The sequence below is a fragment of the Scyliorhinus torazame genome, chromosome 4 (assembly GCF_047496885.1).
Source record: "Scyliorhinus torazame isolate Kashiwa2021f chromosome 4, sScyTor2.1, whole genome shotgun sequence".
Lineage (NCBI taxonomy): Eukaryota > Metazoa > Chordata > Chondrichthyes > Carcharhiniformes > Scyliorhinidae > Scyliorhinus > Scyliorhinus torazame.
The window spans coordinates 266,244,395-266,267,141 of NC_092710.1; the positions used below are offsets into that span (position 1 = coordinate 266,244,395).

The 22,747-nt window shown below is 46.3% G+C and overlaps 1 protein-coding gene across 20 annotated transcripts in view; it reads left to right on the forward strand.

The window, feature by feature from the left end:
* The window catches only part of eya4 (EYA transcriptional coactivator and phosphatase 4), a 758,447-nt gene that overhangs the window by 547,869 nt on the left and 187,831 nt on the right, over positions 1 to 22,747 (forward strand). For all 20 annotated transcript variants that reach the window (XM_072499738.1, XM_072499733.1, XM_072499734.1 and 17 more), the window contains 3 exons: positions 17,219 to 17,285; positions 18,080 to 18,222; positions 18,382 to 18,504. In XM_072499738.1, coding sequence (XP_072355839.1) covers positions 17,219 to 17,285; positions 18,080 to 18,222; positions 18,382 to 18,504 — 333 coding nt within the window. The remainder of the gene's footprint in view (positions 1 to 17,218; positions 17,286 to 18,079; positions 18,223 to 18,381; positions 18,505 to 22,747) is intronic.

Sequence of the window (22,747 nt, forward strand, 5' to 3'; positions counted from 1 at the left end):
GGAAATTACACTATTGGATTACGTGTCAAATTTTAGGGAACGATTAAATAGAGCAGGTGAATTGGCTAGACAACATTTGAAAGTTGCACAAAATGTGATGAAACGGGTAGCGGACAAGAAATCCAAAGTTCGTAGTTTTGCCAGTGGGGCTTAAGTTTTAGCGTTGTTACCAGTGGTAGGGGAGCCTTTAAAAACTAGCTTTTGTGGGCCATATCAGATTGAAAGGAAATTAAGTGAGGTGAATTATGTGGTAAAAACATCAGATAGAAGGAAGACTCACCGAGTGTGTCATGTGAATATGCGTAAAAGGTTATTTGAAAGGGAAGGAGAGAAAAAGGAGGTTTTAATGATTCTAACTCAAAGTGACAAACCAAATCCAGATGACTGTGAATTTGACATACCTCAAATTAAATTGGAAAATGAGGATGTTCTTAAAAATTGGGATGAATTATTAAGTTGCCTTCCAGAGGAAAAACAAACTGACTTGAAAGAGTTATTGATATCACATGGGCAAGTTTGTAGAGATAAATTGGGAAGTACAAAAATGGCTATATCTGATGTAGATGTGGGCAATGCTGTTCCAATCAAATAACATCCATACAGACTTAATCCTTTAAAATTGGCACAGGTTAACAAAGAGATTGAGAGTATGCTTAAAAATGGCATAATTGAAGTGGGTTGCAGCCAATGGAGCTCATCCATAGTGATAGTACCTAAACCAGACGGTACCCAACGATTGTGTGTTGACAATAGAAAGGTGAATTTAGTTACAAGAACGGACTCTTATCCTATCCCACGTTTGAAGGATTGCATTGAGAAAGTGGGACAATCTGCTTTTATTTTCAACTTCCAGACATGGAAAGAACATTTAAAACATCGTATGGAGTTCTTCGATTGACTTCCGGCGGCGGGTTTGGTGATGAACCGAGCCGAAAGTGAATTTGGAGAAACCCGAATCACTTTCCTTGAGGAGTTTCCGGAACCCTCAAGACGAAGGGAAATAATGCGATTTCTTAGCATGAGTGGATTTGATCGAACATTTGTGCAAAGGTTTTGTGGCGTGATTACTCTACTGATGGACTTGCTAAAGAAAAGTCAAAAATTTCAAAGGACTGCGGACTTTCAACAGGCATTTGACTGCCTGAAAGCTGTGGTAACCAATATTCCTGTATGGAGAATTGCAAGGGACTCTGTGGTCAGATTGAACTAAATTATCTGATTCTAAAGAGAAATGCTGAGGAGTAGAGGAATGGATAGATCGTGCAGAGACCTTTTTGTTCCAAGAGACTGTCAATCGAGAAGGATTTCGGTTGGAGGAAGAAGAATGGGAAAAATGGACTATATTATTATACCTGTTTGCGTGTGTTGTTTTTGTTGAACCGCTAAAGTGTTTTTACTGTGTGCATTTCTTAATTGATGGTGCAAAGGTGAAAAATGAAACCATCTTGAAGTTGATGGGTTTTTTTTTCTTGGGGGAGGCGTCATGTGAGAGTACCTTTAAGAAATGGATGTGTAAGCAATGTACCTTTAAGAAATGGAGATGATAATATTACTGAAGTGATGTCAGAGGTTGGGGGGGGCTGAGCTCACTTCTGCTTTTGGTTTCAGTTTGAAAAAGCAGCTTGGGTGTGTCTGTGTGTTTCCAGAGAGCGGCAGGAAGAAAAGCAAGGTGCTGGAGCTGAAGTCAACCAAGCTGATATATCTCTGCCATTTAACAGAAAATATATATATTCTGTGACCTGGTGTGTTACTGTTTTGAAGGTTTGAAGCCTTTTGGATGTTTGAAGGAACATTTTGAGGGATTATTTAGTGTTGCATTATTTTCGGGGCTATCTTTGAAGTAAGGGGTGTTAAGAGATCCAATGTTTATTTAATAGGTTAATTTGAGTTCATGGAATAAACATTGTTTTGTTTTAAAAACACGTGTCCATAATTGTAATATCACACCTTGGGAACAAGCCATGTGCTTCAAAAGCAACAATCCATTAAAGGGTGAGGTTGGTTGAACTCCATGATACATTTTGGGATTCTGAAAATACCTCACCCATAACACTGTCCTTCAGAGGAAGAAATCGGGAGTTCTTGGCTGGTCTGACCTACTGACATGACTCCAGACAGAGCAATGTGGTTGATTCTTGACTGTCCTCTGAGATGGCCGAGCAAGCCACTCAGTGGTATGTGTACCTACACCATGTGGACTGCAGTGGTTAGAAAATAACTTCCGTATGTCATTTATGTATATAAAGGGGCTCATTTATGCAGTACAGTGGGTGACAAATGTAGCAAATTTTGAATTAAATTATATCAGTGAGATATTCAGTGAAATTTTAACTCCGTTCAAGTGGGTGGGTTTTGAGTGAGTTAAAATCACGCCCCATGGGGACAATAATTTAAAATTCTAAATTTGTTAACAAAAAGCTTAGGATGGGGGTGGGGTTTGTGGTGATGGTCATGGCTGCAAGTTAACAGACATAATTAGTTATGTATAATTGTTTATAATTGCAGCTGGGGTAATCCTATAAGTAGATAAAGACTCCACAAGCTAGTAATTAGTTACCATTGGGTAAAGTCTCAACATAGCACAACTTCTGATAATATTCCTAACTTCAGGCAGAGGAATTTGAGTGCACTTGGTGAAATACAGTGTGTGTATGCAATGGAATTCCTTTCTACAACAGCAGTTATCAGTCAAATACACATGTTACAAAAATATTCATAATTATAATGAAGAAGTACCATATTCTTTACTGTATTCTTTGAAGTACAGGTATGATGGATTAGGAGAGACTAATTCCTGTGTTGTATAATGTGCCACTTTAATCTTCAGAATGGTGAACGAATAGCAGATGGGATCATAAAGAAACTCTGTTTCCTTGCCCAGTCTTGTCGTTCTCTGATGAAATTGATTTAATAATGTAAAGTCTGTATGCATTATACATCTATCTTAGCCATCAGGTGATTGGAACTATTTGCAGTTTGGAATTGATCCAATTAGGATCTCACTTACTACCAGCTTGTACAAGAGATTTAATCCAATATTGTAGTCCAAGATCCAAAACTTTATTTGAGCCTTGATTAGTCAGGTGCAAATGCCAACAGTAATGTTGGGGCTATGGTTTGTAATTATTTATATATCGAAGCTCAGAGCCAGATTTTTGCTCCAATATGGGCACTGAAATGGAAGCAGACGTCCGCACAATTTAATGTCACTGGCAGGCATGCCATTTTTGGGGAGGCCAAACTGAGGACAGAGCGCCTGCCTGCTGATGAGCAGTGGGTAGCTAGTTAAGGTCATTAAAGGGCAATTAAAGCCAAGGATTGGAGGCCAACTGGAATTTTGCAATCAGCCTGCGAGTTCCTGTGCCATAGGCAGCAGAGGAAGAGGTCTCCCAGTGACAGACTGGGATGCCAGCACTCCAGTGTGACTCTGAGGGCCATCTCTCCCGCCTACCTGGTCACAGGTCCGGCCACAGGCCACTATGTGGAGGGGTTTCCTGCCACAAAAATGGCCCAGCCGCTGGCCTTTTTTAGTTTTATTCTTTTAAAAGTGTTGAGAGGGTGCCTCAAGATGACAGTTGAAGCAAAATCATTGTCAGCTGACTGTTCGCGACACAGTGTGGGGGTGGAACCCACAATTGATTCTGACAGTTCAAACCCCTTGGGGAAAGCCTTTCCCTTGGTGTCAATGAACATTTAACAGAATAATCGCATTTGCGCTGCAGTCTCTTGTTGGGGCGTTCCGTTCCTTAGTTGTCTCTAATCTGCCTTTAGTCATGAAACTGTCCCAGAGGTTTATTCAAAGATGATACCGCACAATTTTGGATAATTTATATTGCACCTATTGTACCTGATTTGTGGAATTACACATTTCATTCTGACAGAAAGTTCGGAATATAAATGGAGCATTTTAGATTTTGGACCAACAGGCCTTTTTTATACAATATACTTGAAATTGTAAATGATTTTTTTTTAAATGTAAAGCATTTTATATGGATGGGTAGAATGAACTGGAGATTAATGAATGGAACTGTTTCATTGTTTTCTGGTTGATAGTTAATGGGGCTAGAATTATAATCAATCAACACCTGAATTATGGGTTCAAAAGAGTTTTCCCTCCATTGCGTTTCTGAACTACACTTCCCAGTGTTTTTCAGTATATGCTCCTAATTGTGCCAGAAGATGCAATTGCTTGCAAATGAATGCCGGTGTTGGACTGGGGTGGGCACAGTAAGAAGTCTTACAACACCAAGTTAAAGTCCAACAGGTTTATTTGGAATCATGAGCTTTCGGAGTTAAGCTCCTTCATCTGATGGCACTGGGGAGGGGGCAGGGGGCAAGTCTCGGTCAGGTTTACCGGCATCGGTGGGGGGGGGGGTGGAGCCAGGGGGAGTTCCCACACAAGGCCTGAGGGGGGTGGGGGTGAAGGTGGGTCTTGCGGCGCCCTGTTCCGGGGCAATCTCAGCCCCTGCCTGTCTGCCCCACCGACCACCCATAACTCCCAGTTACCACGGAGGCCTCTAGTCACGCGGCTGAAGGCTATTGCGAATCGGCAATTGGCAATCATAGTTAAGTGAGCACTTCACAGCTCCCAAGTGAATTCCCATGGGTAGACATGTCATGTAGCAAGTGGGAGTGATTGCCCAGCATCCTAATCAGACCGTGATGCCTGGACTCTGTGCCTGAACACTGCAAGAGGCAACACGGATGCAGCAGCTAACATCTGAACACCAGCGACTGCCGCCTCTGCACCGGCAACCAGAGGGTGCGTGTGTGCACCGGGAAGGGGACTAGAGCACGGTCCAGGTAACATTACATGCGGGTGTCTGGGGTGCAGGTTGTGGGACTGGTGACCAGGTCCCCCCCTGCGGCCAGGATTTGTGGGCAGAGTGTGTTGGATGGCAGGCGGTGGGGAGTAGCAATGGGGGAATGGAAGGACCCAGGGTGGAAGACACCGCAGGTTTCAGTCTCACACCTTCTCCTAATCCTTGCAGATATTACACTGGATGGATGATATCTTGGACCTCGCGGAAGCTGCCATCATGGTGCTGCTGACAGACCAGGCGACCAGGCACTGCAGAAGATGGCGGTAGCAGCATCAACAAAGGCTCTAGGCAGCGGCCCCGCTCCACACCCTGAGGACCTGGCCGCCCATCAGGCCAGGGAGGGACCAGAGGGGGAGGCCTGTGATGGCCCAGGGTGTACAGGCGTCACTGGTCTTTTGAACAGATGACTGACTGCATGTGCTGCAGGAGTCTCCGCCTCAACAAGGGGATGGTACAGCACCTGTGCCATGTCTTTGTGGGCTTGGCACCATGTGGAAGAGAAGGATACCTTCCAGATGGCCGCAAAGGTCTCCGCAGCCCTAAATGTCTATGCCTCAGGATCATTCCAGGGCTTGAGTGCGGAATGGTGCAGCATCTCACAAGCTACAGATCACAAGTGCATCCATGAGGTCACGGATGCCCTATTTATCCCGTCCGTAAACTATATTAACTTTGACAATGACCAGGCTCAACAGGCTGCCCAGGCAGCAGGACCTTTTGCCATTACCGGGATGCCCCATGTCCAGGAGCTAATAGACCACACACATGTCGTCTTGCGCTCACCAGGACGTCTGGGTGTGCACTACATCAATAGGAAGAGTTTCCACTCCCTGAACGTCCAGCTCATGTGCGACTGCCACATGAAGATCATGCATGTGTGCACGCTTCACAGGGTGTGTGCTCGACAGCTACATCCTGGGGCAGTCAGACATCCCAGGTTTCTTCGAGGACCAAACCAGGTTGGCCAGTTGGCTCTTGGGAGATAAGGGATACCCACTGAAGACAAGGCTAATGACACCAGTGCAGAAGCCGGTGACCAGAGCAGAGTCCCGAAATAACATGGCCCATGTGGCCACCTGGGCTGTCATTGAACGGTGCATCGGACTCCTGAAAGTACGGTTCCAATGCCTCGACCGCCCTGGTGATGCACCCCCTGAGAGTCACGCGTTTTGCGGTGGTATGCTGTGCCCTCCACAACATAGAACATAGAACATAGAAAATACAGCACAGAACAGGCCCTTCGGCCCACGATGTTGTGCCGAACCTTTGTCCTAGATTAATCATAGATTATCATTGAATTTACAGTGCAGAAGGAGGCCATTCGGCCCTTTGAGTCTGCACCAGCTCTTGGAAAGAGCACCCTACCCAAACTCAACACCTCCACCCAACACCAAGGGCAATTTGGACATTAAGGGCAATTTATCATTGGCCAATTCACCTAACCCGCACATCTTTGGACTGTGGGAGGAAACCGGAGCACCCGGAGGAAACCCACGCAGACACGGGGAGGACGTGCAGACTCCGCACAGACAATGACCCAAGCCGGAATCGAACCTGGGACCATGGATCTGTGAAGCAATTGTGCTATCCACAATGCTACCGTGCTGCCCTTAAGAACAAATAAATCTACACTATATCATTTTCCCGTAATCCATGTACCTATCCAACAGCTGCTTGAAGGTCCCTAATGTTTCCGACTCAACTACTTCCATAGGCAGTGCATTCCATGCCCCCACTACTCTCTGGGTAAAGAACCTACCTCTGATATCCCTCCTATATCTTCCACCTTTCACCTTAAATTTATGTCCCCTTGTAATGGTGTGTTCCACCTGGGGAAAAAGTCTCTGACTGTCTACTCTATCTATTCCCCTGATCATCTTATCAACCTCTATCAAGTCGCCCCTCATCCTTCTCCGCTCTAATGAGAAAAGGCCTAGCACCCTCAACCTTTCCTCGTAAGACCTACTCTCCATTCCAGGCAACATCCTGGTAAATCTTCTTTGCACCTTTTCCAGAGCTTCCACATCCTTCCTAAAATGAGGCGACCAGAACTGTACACAGTACTCCAAATGTGGCCTTACCAAAGTTTTGTACAGCTGCATCATCACCTCACGTCTCTTAAATTCAATCCCTCTGTTAACGAACGCGAGCACACCATAGGCCTTCTTCACAGCTCTATCCACTTGAGTGGCAACTTTCAAAGATGTATGAACATAGACCCCAAGGTCTCTCTGCTCCTCCACAATGCCAAGAACTCTACCGTTAACCCTATATTCCGCATTCATATTTGTCCTTCCAAAATGGACAACCTCACACTTTTCAGGGTTAAACTCCATCTGCCACTTCTCAGCCCAGCTCTGCATCCTATCTATGTCTCTTTGCAGCCGACAACAGCCCTCCTTACTATCCACAACTCCACCAATCTTCGTATCGTCTGCAAATTTACTGACCCACCCTTCAACTCCCTCATCCAAGTCATTAATGAAAATCACAAACAGCAGAGGACCCAGAACTGATCCCTGCGGTACACCACTGGTAACTGGGATCCAGGCTGAATATTTGCCATCCACCATCACTCTCTGACTTCTATCGGTTAGCCAGTTAGTTATCCAACTGGCCAAATTTCCCACTATCCCATGCCTCCTTACTTTGTGCAGAAGCCTACCATGGGGAACTTTATCAAATGCCTTACTAAAATCCATGTACACTACATCCACTGCTTTACCTTCATCCACATGCTTGGTCACCTCCTCAAAGAATTCAATAAGATTTGTAAGGCAAGACCTACCCCTCACAAATCCGTGCTGACTATCCCTAATCAAGCAGTGTCTTTCCAGATGCTCAGAAGTCCTATCCTTCAGTACCCTTTCCATTACTTTGCCTACCACCGAAGTAAGACTAACTGGCCTATAATTCCCAGGGTTATCCCTAGTTCCTTTTTTGAACAGGGGCACGACATTCGCCACTCTCCAATCCCCTGGTACCACCCCTGTTGACAGTGAGGACGAAAAGATAATTGCCAACGACTCTGCAATTTCATCTCTTGCTTCCCATAGAATCCTTGGATATATCCCGTCAGGCCCGGGGGACTTGTCTATCCTCAAGTTTTTCAACATGCCCAACACATCTTCCTTCCTAACAAGTATTTCCTCGAGCTTACCAATCTGTTTCACACTGTCCTCTCCAACAATATCGCCCCTCTCATTTGTAAATACAGAAGAAAAGTACTCATTCAAGACCTCTCCTATCTCTTCAGACTCAATACACAATCTCCCGCTACTGTCCTTGATTGGACCTACCCTCGCTCTAGTCATTCTCATATTTCTCACATATGTGTAAAAGGCCTTGGGGTTTTCCTTGATCCTACCCGCCAAAGATTGTTCATGCCCTCTCTTAGCTCTCCTAATCCCTTTCTTCAATTCCCTCCTGGCTATCTTGTATCTCTCCAATGCCCTGTCTGAACCTTGTTTCCTCAGCCTTACATAAGTCACCTTTTTTCTCTTAACAAGACATTCAACCTCTCTTGTCAACCATGGTTCCCTCACTCGACCATCTCTTCCCTGCCTGACAGGGACATACCTATCAAGGACACGTAGCACCTGTTCCTTGAACAAGTTCCACATTTCACTTGTGTCCTTCCCTGCCAGCCTATGTTCCCAACTTATGCACTTCAATTCTTGTCTGACAACATCGTATTTACCCTTCCCCCAATTGTAAACCTTGCCCTGTTGCACGTACCTATCCCTCTCCATTACTAAAGTGAAAGTCACAGAATTGTGGTCACTATCTCCAAAATGCTCCCCCACTAACAAATCTATCACTTGCCCTGGTTCATTACCCAGTACTAAATCCAATATTGCCCCTCCTCTGGTCGGACAATCTACATACTGTGTCAACCTGGCACAGCAGCGGGGCGATGTGGTGGAGGAGGAGGAACATGTGGCCACCTCCGAGGAGGAGGACAAGGAGTCACCAGACCAGCCGGAGGCTGGAGGGTAATGGCAGCAGGAGGGTCCCGCAAGCCCAGAGGATCAGGGAGGCCCTCAGCCTCACCAGCTTCACATAGGGTGTGGCCTCGTCCATCATCGTCCCCGCTCCCCCCATCCATCAGCCTTCCCCCACGACCTTCCCCTCCCCCTCCACCTTCCCCCTGCCTCCTTCGCCTTCCTCCCCTGCCTCTCCCTTCCTCCTACACCCCCCTATTCTGACAACCACCACCTTCCCCCCCCCATCCTCCTTCCCCACCCCACCCTTTTCCACCCTCCCAGGGTCTGTGTAACATCACTCCAGTGTGATGGGACTGAGTTGCAACTGCCAGCCGTCATCGCTACTCCGTAGCTGTGGCCGTCATCGCTACTCCGCTGGGTGGCTCTGAGGGGTGCCACCCAGCACCCCCTTCTCCCCGATGGTGCCCATTGGGCCCTGAGGTTCAATCGTAAAAGAGGGGCTGCTGGATTGAGCCCTGTGTCATCTGGCTATGCCAGCCCTGGCGGCTCCCCAATTTCTGCAGGATGGTGTCGACGCCCTCGGTAATGCTCCTTAGTGACTGGGACATGATCTGGAGTGTCCCGGCAATGCCTACCTGAGATTGGGACATGCCCCACAGTGCCTCGGTTGTGCCCACCTGAGATTGGGATATGATCTACAGTTCCTCGGCTATACCCACCTGAGATTGGGACATGCTCCGCAGCGCTTCATCAAGGTCCACGTGGGACGGGGATATGTGAACCAGCGAGTGAGACATGTTCTCGAGGTGCTCAGCCATGGCTGCCACCAACTGAGCCACAACCTTGTTGCCGACATCCCCATCTGATATCACGGCTGCACCCTAGCGTCTGCATCAGCTCCGGGTAAACCTTGTCCAGAGGCTCAGCATCTGACTGAGACCCAGCCAGGTCCTGGTATCTAGCAGACCTCTGACAGCTGCCTCACCTGCGTGTTCCTGCCTTCACCTGATGTGCATCGGCAGGTGTTTGCTGCTCACCAAAATGTGCCGCAGACACCTGTCCACTACTGTCACCCACCGTTGTGTCTCTGCACTGGTGGAGGGTGGGGATGACAGCTGTGCCGCAAATACAGTGGTCTCCTCGGATATCCCCTCTTGAGGTGTTCACATGGGAGGCAGGGGGGATCACCCCTGATGGGCCAGCAATGTCGGATGAAGATCCTGCGGGAGAATGGACATGTGGTCAGTGGGAGGGATGGCTCATGCTACATGGCATTAACAACTCTGGGTGGGGGTCGGTGGAACTTCACCTCAGCCCGCAGCCCGCCGCCCATCTGGGCCCTCTCCCGTCTGTTGTGGGAAAATTTATCCTGCGGGGACACAGAGGGGCATCATGAGCTGCAGGCTTCATTCATCGTGGAGGGAGAAGGAGGCAGGGGAAGGGAGTGTCACTATGGTGGGGTGGAGTTGGGGAGTTTGGGGGGTGGGGAGTTTGCGAGGGGTGGCGTGAGCATCACTGCTGGACATAGCTAGGCTGGGGCACAGAACGGTGCTGGGCGGGGGCGATGCCTGGTGCATACTCATGTGGGGGGCGGAATTGGTGATGGTGGGTGGGGCAGTGCCAGGGGGTCGGTGCCAACTCACTCGTGCGGCCTGGTGTAGGTCGTTGACCGTCTTACGGCACTGTGTCCTCCTGGTGACGCTTCCCAAGCTGACGGCCGCTGCCTCTTCCCCTCAGGCAGCTCTGGCTGCCCTATGGCTGACCCGCCAAGACCCTCAGGGGAGCAGGCCATGCCCGTCTGGTTTCGACCACGTCCAACAAGCTGGCCAGGTCGGCATCCCCAAATCGGCCAAATTTAATGATTTAGAATCTTTCTCAAATGCCATCTACAGCCAACTTCATTTTCCTTGCTCTGAGCAGATTCCGCCTGATCCTTTTCAAGATCCCGCAGTTATTTTGAAACCATGCCTTTGAAGTATCTACGATGGGACAAACATTGCATGTTTTTTGTTTGGGTGCTATATTGCAGCTTATTTGTTTCAAATTTACTTGTTATATTGTGTTACAGTATCCACTACCTGTCACATTGAAGGTGGGATTGGCCCTGATGGTCCTTTTTAGTGAAAATAAAAGTTTTGGGGTTGATTGTTCTTGAAAGAATGGTGGCCTTTTCATTCACGTTGTCAAATTGTTTGTGTTGTCCAAGGGTTCAGAAACTAGCAATATAATTAGAAAATTGGAATTGCAGGCAGAGCTATTTCATTCAAAGAGCACTTGATGTATGGAAAAAGTTACAATGGAATATAATGTCAGCCACACAACCTCAGCCCTCCTCCAACCCACATTATCTGTAGATCATCTCCTGTTCATCAAGGACAATAGTCCCAATAGTTGGGAAGGCAAAGTTGTTGAGAAACTTTACTTCAACAGTGTTGTAGGCCAGAATGGTTCAGAAATGGTGATAGTCACTGATGTTAGCAGAGTGTTGAGCGCAATTTGATTTGCTCAGACACTGAAGTAGTTCATGCCTACATACAGCAAAACCTGGAAAACTTTCAAGCTTGGGTTGATAAGAGACATGCAACATTCATGCCAGACAAGTACCAGGCGATGACCACTTCCAACAAAAGAATCTAACTATCTCCCCTTAACCTTCAATGGCATTAAATTGGCTACATCCCCACCCTTAAAATCCTGGGGGGTTACCGTTGCAGCTGAACCAGCCATATAAATACTGTGGTTACAATAGTAAGTCAGAGGCTGGAAGTTCTGTAGTGAGTAATTCACCTCCTGACTTCCCAAAACATACCTGGAAGGCACAAGTCAAGAGTCTGATGGGTTACTCTCCAATTACCTTGATGAGTGCAGCTCTAACAACACTCAAGAAGCTCAACATTATGGACAAAGTAGCCCTTTTGATCGGCTCCCTGTTAAGCACGTTGAACATTCATTCCCTCTACCACTCCATTACAATGACAGCGGTGTGTGCCATCTATAAGATACACTGCAGCAACTCACCAAGGCTCCATCCACAGCACCTTCCAAATCCCATGATCTCTACCACCTGGAAGGATAAGGGCTGCAGACACATGGGAATGCCGTTATCTTGCAAGTTCCTCTCCGACACACATATCAGGCGCCGGAATGTGGCAACTAGGGGCTTTTCACAGTAGCTTCATTGAAGCCTACTTGTGACAATAAGCGATTTTCATTTCATTTCATTTTCATCATGACATGTACCTATATCCCCACCCCTTCACTTTCCCTGGATCAAAGTTCTGGAGCTCCTTTCCAGCACTGTGGGTGTCGCTACACCACATAGAATCATAGAATTTACAGTGCAGAAGGAGGCCATTCGGCACATCGAGTCTGCACCGCTCCTTGGAAAGAGCACCCCACTTAAGCCCACACCTCCACCCTATCTATGTAACCAAGTAACCCCACCTCACCTTTTTGGACACTAAGGGTAATTTGTCATGGCCAATCCACCTAACCTGCACATCTTCTTGTTCTTGATTAATAAGCAGATCAGGGGATTTGGGGAGAAGGCAGGAGAATGGGGATGAGAAAATATAAGCCATGATTGAATGGCGGTGCAGACTCGATGGGCCGAGTGGCCTAATTCTGCTCCTCTGTCTTATGGTCTTTGGACTGTGGGAGGAAACCGGAGCACCTGGAGGAAACCCACACAGACATACGGAGAACGTGCAGACTCCACGCAGACAGTCACCCGAGACCGGAATTGAACCTGGGTCACTGGGGCTGTGAAGCATCTGTGCTAACCACTGTGCTACCATGCTGCCCCACATATAGTACAGCAGTTCAAAAAGGTGGCTCTGCACCATCTTCTCAAAGGCCTTTGGGGATGGGGCAACAAATGCTAACCTTGCCAGTGGCATTAAAATCTATTGACAGAAAAATAGATTTTATAAGAAAAAAGTGATTTTATAAAGTTATCTATATTATGTAATTGTTGCATGCGAGAGTCAGTTTGCTCTGTATTTGTTAGTCTCCATAATTTTTACACAAGATGCATCTTTTTTCACCTTACTATTATTGATCAGGAAATGGTAGTGACAACCTGACCCGAGAAGATGGTCAGTGGAATATGCTGCTTTTTATCGCAATGACCTTGTATAAAAGTATTAGCAATCCTTTCAGTATAAGGGGATCCGCAGCTGAGACACTTGGGGTTGGATTCGCCAGTCCTCCCGCTGCATGTTTCTTGGCTGCACATCCTTCTCTGGTGGGGGATTCTCCACTCCTGCTACTTGTCAATGGGATTTCCCATTGAAGCCACCCCAAGCCGCCAGGAAACTCGCAGGCAGGGGTGCGCTGCAGGTGAAACAGATAATCCTAATGGCCAGTGAATTCCAGCCTTGGTGTCTGTGCTACCATGACCAAACGACACATGTGTGTACCTACTAAACTTAAAGGTTTTAATGGTATAGTCGCATATATTGGGATAGAAAGGGCGAGATTCTCCGACCCCCCGGCGGGTCGGAGAATCGCCGGGGGCTGGCGTGAATCCCGCCCCCGCCGGTTGCCGAATTCTCCAGCACCGGAGATTCGGCGGGGGCGGGAATTGCGCCGCACCGGTTGGCGGGGCCCCCCCCGCAATTCTCCGGCCCGGATGGGCCGATGTCCCGCTGCTAGAATGCCTGTCCCGCCGGCGTGGATTAAACCACCTCTCTTACCGGCGGGACAAGGCGGCGCGGGCGGGCTCCGGGGTCCTGGGGGGGGGGGGGCGGGGCGATCTGGCCCTGCGGGGTGCCCCTACGGTGGCCTGGCCCGCGATCGGGGCCCACCGATCCGCGGGCGGGCGTGTGCAGTGGGGGCACTCCTATCCTTCTGCCTTCGCCACGGTCTCCACCATGGCGGAGTCGGAAAAGACTCCCTCCACAGCGCATGCACGGGGATGCCGTGAGCGGCCGCTAACGCTCCCGCGCATGCGCCGCCCGGCAATGTCATTTCCGCGCCAACTGGCGGGGCACCAAAGGCCTTTTCCGCCAGCTGGCGGGGCGGAAATCAGTCCGGGGCGGGCCTAGCCCCTCAAGGTTAGGGCTCGGCCCCCCAAGATGCGGAGGATTCTGCACCTTTGGGGCGGCGCGATGCCGGACTGATTAGCGCCGGTTTTGGCGCTGGTCGGCGGATATCGCGCCGATACTGGAGAATTTCGCCCAGTGTTTCCGCTTTGGGTGCAATCAGGGGACAAATTGCCTTCTAACTCAATTGCTTATTGCTGGACATACATCTTCCATGTACCAGCACAATCGAACAGTACTTTATATTCTTTGATGCACTAAAGAGTGGCAACATGGCGCAGTTTTATACATACAGGTGGAAATGGGTTCATCACGAAAATATGAGCAATTTTTAATTTGTGTGTTTAGACCACTACCTGTAAGTAACCCAATTTTCAAAAACTGAAAATGATTTATTTTTAAAATATTTTAGTAAGTGTCAATTTTTACCTTTGGGTCTAAGAAAAAACTTAATTTTAAGAACCTCTTTGAAGGTCAGCATCCAGACACAATTAGTGGAAGCTTGCCATAATGCTCCCTGGAATAACGGCCAGTTTTGTGGGTGTGGCCAGCTGACAACATGATGTTTTTTAAACTAGCACAGAAGATCACAGAAACTCAATTTGCACTTGAAATTCCTTGATCTTTTGCAGTTCTTTGGCCTTTTTCAGGTCAATGGTACTGAAAATGCGATTGCACACTCGCAGTAACTCTACCTTCTCTTACCTTGCATTCGTTTAGTAGCCAGTCGGTCAAGAGAAGATTATTTCATAGAATTTCATAGAATTTACAGTGCAGAAGGAGGCCATTCGACCCATCGAGTCTGCACTGGCTCTTGAAAAGAGCATCCTACCCAAGGTCCATACCTCCACCCTATCCCCATAACCCAGTAACCCCACCCAACACTAAGGGCAATTTTGGGCACTAAGGACAATTTAGCATGGCCAATCCACCTAACCTTTTCAAATATTGAAATATATAGAAATATGTCCTTTGAAGCCAATTCTGGTGTTTCCCATTTGACATTGACTTTTAATTTTGTAGATTAATTAGGTGAACTTCCTTATTCCGACAAAGGAAATTAAACATTTGAAGTTTATATTTCCTTATTTCATGTGTGTGGAACGAAACATTTACAATTCTGTCATGAATCTTGAACTAGGAAATGCCAAGTGTTTCCTGTTCAGTCAGAAGCCGAGCTGAAAATAAAAATCAACTTTGGTTCAAACTTATTGTCATGTTTTTATTTTTAGTACACACAATAAAATACAAAGAGTAGTGAGAAAAGCCCACAATGGAATTGTTCATTCCAATCCTGTGAGTTCGTACCTTATCTAAATTAAAAAATGAACAAATGGAAAACGTTTACAGCTGGGCTCGTATGGATCTACTTTAGCAGTCATTTGTTATTACTGTACAGCATTGTAAATGTCACAGCATTTCAATCTATCCACCTGGGAACATTACTGACCTGGTTCACTATCACATAATTGGGCAGAGATAATTCTGGGTCATTTTTCCAAGTTATGCAATCCTCAAATTATTCAAAGAGCAAATCTAATCTAGAAACACATATGGTTTAATTTTTACAAATTAAGTTTGCAACTAAGCATTCAAAAGTTAAGTGACCAAACAAAATTTATCAGAATCCACAATCAAAATATTACCCACAGCTGGGAAGAGTAATAATAGTGAATTTGTGGAGTTGTGGGGCCAATATTCAGCATTGAAAAGGCTTGTTGACATGAAAATATTGGTGTTCAATTTCATAATTGGGACCCTGACACAATGATAACAACCGATCCCACTTAGTTTCCTTGTGGAGAGGGGTGGAGCAAGAGTGCTCCTCTGGGGTGCATCAGCAAACTTTGAACCTCACTGCCCTGGGCTTTCCTCCTCTTCTCTGATCACAGTCATAGGCATTTGTTGCAGGTCCCAACCCTGAGAACCTTTTCTACAGGTGCTTGGTGGCAGCCTACTGTCAGCCAAAATCTCAATCCCGCCAATCCACCACGTGGTGTTTCTCTTCAGATTTAGTGTGCATGTCTGTGTAGAACATGAAATTGAGATCTCATGGTTAAAATCTCCCTCGCTGTGGTAAGAGCTCAGGGGTGAGGGTGGGGATGGTTGGGTCAGTCTGTTGCCAGTCTGAGCCTCACTGTAACCCGCCTCCTCCCCACCCCCTCCCCGCCATCCCCAAGACTGCAATTTCTTGGAAGTTTACCACTGCAATCCTCAAAAGGTTCATTACCACTGGCTACAAGTATGAGAACTAATAACTTCAACTTTTTAAAAACGTACAACATTCAGACTTAGACTCTTGGTGATCAGTGCTCAGTCCTCAGAGCCTCATGGGCGCGATTCAGCAGACTAGTGTTAAAGTCAGCTTGTGGGCGCATTTAGCAAGGTTTTTTTTGCCAGCTGCAGCGCTGAGAAACACTGCCCTATTTAACAGCAATTTCCCCTTTTCTTTGGCCCCGGGGAGTTTCTCACCAATGAGGCCGCACTTGGAGAGATTTACCCTCACCCCCCCCTTTATCAATCCCTCACCACCCAACTTTGTTGAAGTCCCTGGGACCCCCACACCCCCTCTCCAATTGGCAAGGCCAACCCCGGGCCCGACCCCCCCCCCCCCCCGGCCATACCAACCTGGCAACTGGGCACACTGGCAGTGCCCTTGCACCCAGGCAGTGCCATCCGGACACCCTGCCATGGTGACACAGCCAGGGTGCTAGGCTGGCAGTACCAGGCTGCAAACCTGCCCTGCCCTGACCATCTGGGGGTTCGAAGGCCCTGTGAGACTTTCCCGAGCTGCCGTTATGCCTGGTCCACACCAGTACTAAACGGCTTCGCTGGTGAGGTCTCGAAGGGTACCGTTGAGCCCCGGCCATTGGGTGAATCCGACGTCTGTGCATTTAAATATGACATTAGGCTAATTTAAGTACACAGATCTGTCCACCAAGGGCATGATCCAGATCGCGGCGGGCGGAGCAAGTTGAGTGACTCATAATCGGCCCAGCTCCCGGCACGGAGCCTGATTTGGAGCTCTTGCCCAATTCACCTTGGATCCTCGCAGGGTACAATAGGGCCGCTGAATCACACCCCATATTCCATTCATGTCTTCTGACTTCCAACTGCAGCAATATAACAGGACTAATGTGCCAAATCAGTACTTCATAAATTTAAGTATTTTATATTTCAACCAACATTTTTGCAGGCATCTTAATCTGTGTTTGTTGCAATTCCTTTAACCATGCTAAATGTTATTTTCCATGCATTATGCATTTATCTCCGCAGATGTCTAGTTGTTTAAGTTTATTCTGTCATCTCACACCTGCTTAACTTGAGTTTGTGCCACAAAATCCAAAATGCATTTGTTCTGCTTGTCATTTAATGTTTCACTTGTCTTTTCTCTTTCCTGTAGTAATAACAAGTAGTGGCTATAGTCCAAGAGGAATACACCAATATTCACCACAGCTATATCCTTCCAAGTACGTATAAAACAAACTTTATAGTCCGTCAAAGGGAAATGCCTTCTCAGTATTTATTTATACATACATTTCCATGGAAACCAAATTGTGTATAAATCTGGATTGCATGATTGCAACAGATTTTCTTTATATTATTTCTGCTTGTGGGGTCACGCAAGACAAAATTTTGCACATGTGCAAATTTCACTATGGCCGGAAATTTTCCCTGGTACTGCCAGACTTGCACTTCCGGGGGGGCGGGAGGGTTGAGAGGGACGGGGGCATGATGGTTTTCGCAATGCTGGGTGTCGCTCTCTTGGAGGGAGGGCCTGATGACAACGATTGGGGGGGAAGTGGTCTTTCCCAGCGATTGGGGTTGGGGGGGCGGGTGGGGGTGTTCGGAGCCAGCCTTGCCAGCATCTTTCAGTTTCACACACCATATTTATGGCACAAATCGGGCAGCACGGCGGTGCAGTGGGTTAGCCCTGATGCCTCACGGCGCCGAGGTCCCAGGTTCGATCCCGGCTCTGGGTCACTGTCCGTGTGGAGTTTGCACATTCTCCCCGTGTTTGCGTGGGTTTCGACCCCACAACCCAAAAAATGTGCAGGGTAGGTGGATTTGCCACACTAAATTGCCCCTTAATTGGAAAAAATGAATTGGGTACTCTATAAATTCATTTTTTTTAAATTATGGCACAAATCACCCCAACTACAAAACAAAAATGCCTATAAGTGTGGGGGGATTGCGATTCGGATGGCGTTGACCCACCCGGCCAGAATCACACTGCTTTGACATAGCTTTCTCTTCTCCATAGGCCATACCCACACATTCTTTCCACACCAGCAGTGCAGTCAATGACAGCTTATGCTGGACAAACCCAGTATTCAGGAATGCAGCAGCCAGCAGTCTATGCAGCATATTCTCAAACAGGCCAGCACTACGGATTGCCCACTTATGGTAAGGCACTTCTCTGAGGCTTTGTTAAATTAATTATTCCACAGCGATTGTTTTGTTTAGTCAGTTGTCCACTGTAAAAGCAAAGGGATGAAAGTTTCATTTCAAGAAACAGCATTACAAAATATAATGTTTCAACCAGTTTGGGTGTGCTGTTGGCAGGAATCAAGACCGAAGGGGGACTACCGCAAGCACAATCTGCACTGCAGACTGGATGCCTTAGTTACAGCCCAGGATTTGCTGCACCCCAGCCTGGCCAAACGGCATATTCCTATCAGATGCAAGGTTAGTGCAGTGTTATTTTTTCCTTTCTGTCTGCTTCCCAACTAATTTACTTTGCGACCCTTGTGGTCCTGTTCATGTTCCGAATGGTGATACGTTAATTGTTGACCACTGTTTCAAGCTTTCAAAATAATAGTGTAGAGGCCTGGAGTAGTCTCACACAGATGAAGTTATTCCACAAAGCTTGTTGTTTACTTTTGGGATAACTGATTCTAAATGTTACCACACAAATATTTTTAATAATTAACTTCAGGTTATTTCTTCAAACTATAATCATTCTGATTTTCCTGACCTTTGCCCCTGGGAAATCATTGACTGTGGAGGTCAAGCAAATAGCCTGTTTTCTGGGCCTTTGCCCTCTTAATGTTGTCCCAGGTTTACTGGTGCTATTGAGGGGGCAGTGCTGAAACTGAAGTGTATGGCTGAGGTAACCAAGCCCAAGGGGGCTTGTACGAGGTTCTCAAGAGAACCAAACAAGTTTAAAAGTAAGTGACACATTTCTTACTGTGATCTAGCAGATCTTTGGCACTAGTGTATCCTAGCTGCTGCTCCCCAGGAGGTTAAGGCTGTCACTGGGCCATGTTATGGCTTAGACATCAAGCCTGGACAGGTGCAGTACACATTAGGCACACTGCTCCTTTACAGTTCCCTGGAAAGAGATGGGGCCAACAAAATCAATTCCTTTATCTTTATATTAGCAAATTTAGAAAATGATCTCATTAACCTTTTTTCAGCCGCAAATATATTTTTATGGCTTGTCTGTTGTATGGTTTAACATTTCCAGAATTCAAATGTGCTCTAAAATTAGAGTCTTACTTTCTTTTCATTTTTGTTTTCAATGCTATGCTGCACCAGTCACAATTAAGTTACTTTGTTTAATGCTGTTGCATTAAACTTCACAGCAGCACTGATCAAAAGAAAAAGTCAACTGAAAGAAAATTAAGGACCATACTTAATCATTTAATGCAGAACCTAAATATTATTTATTTAATATCACATGTTATTGCGAGAGCACTTTCTGTGATACTCTGCAATATAGGAACCTGACTCTCTGTTAGAGTGTGACTGCTGCAGCAAGGCACAAAGGCTGGAGGAAACTCCAACCAAATCCCAGAAGCATGACAAACCTATTTATATATTCAAGCCACAATTCAAGCCTAACACAGCCGTCAACAATGAGAAGGACTGGGAAAGTAACCTGATATCATATTCCATTGATTTTAATGGAGTGTAAGATCAGGAGGGATGTAAATCGGGCATCCAACTTGTACCCACTCAGGTTTCAACTATCACGTTTGATTAACATTGGGGGGTGGAGGTGGCTTAAATTTACCAAAATTTAAGCTCCAGAGAAAGTCAATATTATCAGCAGTCTTATAAATAGGCCCCAAGTGATTTTCTCATGCAGAAATAAAGTGCATCAAAGAATCCTGCAGGAAACTGGCCATCCTGGCCAGGATACTTTTTGCTGTGTATCATGCAAACTTGCAAAAGGCTGCCAACGTTCGGACCTGAAAGGTTCTCAATCCGCATCGAATTGCCCTGGCTAGGAAAAGTATCTCAAAAATTTGAACAGGTTAAGCAAGACATTTCATGCTGTTGCTATGCAAGTGGTACTTTCCACTACTCAGGTGCTGCCGTCAGTCCTAAAAGAGACTCCACTCGAACATAATTGAGCAAATTCATATAGGAATTTCAGTGCCATTGCAAGATCAGATCCATAGGGTATCCCAATGATTGGTTGATCATATCAAACAACATATTCCTCTGGCTGTTCATAACATGCAGGATACAGACCTTACTCACTTGCCTACATTTGCAAAACCCTAGACGAAACATCTATTGTTAGATGTGATTGCGCAATTGGGCGGTACTTGCTGATCAATCCTGAGTGAGATAATAGCCACACTAATAACCAATTTAAGATCATCTGTTGAGCTCATAACATGGTCATTTATCCTTGTTATAAGTGACATAAGTTCTTCTGTGGGAACCTTCTCACTGCAAACAAAAGTTCAAATGTTCAAGCCTTGTGCCTTTTTTGAATTAGCCAGGCACATGGGGAGCATCTAATGTCCCCCTGCTTTTTCCATGGCAAAGCCTCAGCCAATCAGAGTTAATTTTCCAACCAATCAGCACCCCTTTCTCATGTAGATCATTTGAAATTTGGCATTCTGCATTTATCTTAATGAGTGCAAGGCGAAACGCCCCAGCAATCTGGTCTCTCTTTAAAGCAATATTCAACATTAAATGCTTTCAGAAGTAGTGCTATCATCAATTCAATTGTCACCATATCAGCAGAACAGCTAACTAAAACAGTATTCAATGGTCCATGTAAACTTTCAGCATGGCCAAACTTGACCCAGAATTTCCTTGGAGTTGCTCCTATGCTGCAGCTATAACTTCGCTGGAAACACCATTTACACAGTTCCAAGACCCCTGCTGATGTTACCTGCGAGAGTGTCTCAAAACCCCAAAAGATAACTTGAAACACCGAGTCTTAGGGATGTATATTTGTTTGGAATAATGTGAGGAATCATATACAACCCAGTGAGGAATCAGTCCAATCATTGTGTAAACAATTAATACAAAATATTTATTAAAGCAAAATAAAAGGAGAAAAAATACATGACAAAAGACTAATATGCACTATGACATTTAAATATTTGAATAACTGAACACATCGGGTTATCTGAAATTACCTCTTGTTCCCAAAATATACCCATAAGACCATAAGACATAGGCGCAGAATTAGGCCACTTGGCCCATTGAGTCTGCTCTGCCATTCAATCATGGCTGAAGTTTTCTCATCCCCATTCTCCTGCCTTCTCCCATAACCCCTGATCCCCTTATTAATCAAGAACCTATCTATCTCTGTCTTAAAGACACTCAGTGAATTGGCCTCCACAGCCTCTGTGGCAAAGAGTTCCACAGATTCACCGCCCTCTGGCTGAAGAAATTCCTCCTCATCTCTGTTATAAAGGACCGTCCCTTAAATCTGAGTTGGTGTCCTCTGGTTCTACTTTTTTCTACAAGTGGAAACATCCTCTCCAAGTCCACTCTATCCAGGCCTCGCAGTATCTTGCACGTTTCAATAAGATCCCCTCTCATCCTTCTAAACTCCAACGAGTACAGACCCAGAGTCCACAAACGATCTTCATACGACAAGTTCTTCATTCCAGGATCATTCTTGTGAACCTCCTCTGGACCCTTTCCAAGGCCAGCACATCCTTTCTTAGAAATGGGGCCCATAACTACTCACAATACTCCAAATGGGGCCTGACCAGAGCCTTATACAGCCTCGAAGTACATCCCTGGTCTTGTATTCTAGCCCTCTTGACATGAATGCAAGCATTGCATTTGCCTTCTTAACTGCCGACTGAACCTGCACATTAACCTTAAGAGAATCGTGAACAAGGACTCCCAAGTCCCTTTGTGCTTCTGATTTCCTAAGCATTTCCCCATTTAGAAAATAGTCTATGCCTAGATTCCTCCTACCAAAGTGCATAACCTCACACTTTTCCACATTGTATTTCATTCGCCACTTCATTCTCACTCTCCTAGCTTGTCCAAGTCCTTCTGTAGCCCCCTTGCTTCCTCAATACTCCCTGTCCCTCTACAGATCTTTGTATCATCTGCAAACTTAGCAACAGTGCCTTCAGTACCTTCTTCCAGCTCATCAATGTATATTGTTAAAATGTTGTGGTCCCAGCACAGACCCCTGAGGCACACCACTAGTCACCGGCTGCCATCCTGAAAAAGACCCCTTTATCCCCACTCTTTGCCTTCTGCCAGTCAGCCAATCCTCTATCCATGCCAGGATCTTACCCTGAACACCATGAGCTCTTGACTTATTTAACAGTCTCCTATGCAGCACCTTGTCAAAGGCCTTCTGGAAATCTAAATAAATCATGTCCACTGGTTCTCCTTTGGCTAACTTGCTTGTTACCTCCTCAAAGAACTCCATCAGATTTGTCAGACACGACCTCCCTTTGACAAAGCCGTGCTGACTCAGTCCTATTTTACCATGCACTTCCAAGTGCGTCACAATCTCATCTTTAATAACAGACTCTAAAATCTTACCAATGACCAAAGTCAGGCTAACCGGCCTATAATTTCCCATCTTCTGCCTCCCTCCCTTCTGAAACAGTGGTGTTACATTAGCCACCTTCCGGTCCTCTGGGACCCTTCGTGCCTCCAGTGATTCCTGAAAGATCATCACTAATGCCTCCACAATTTCCTCAGC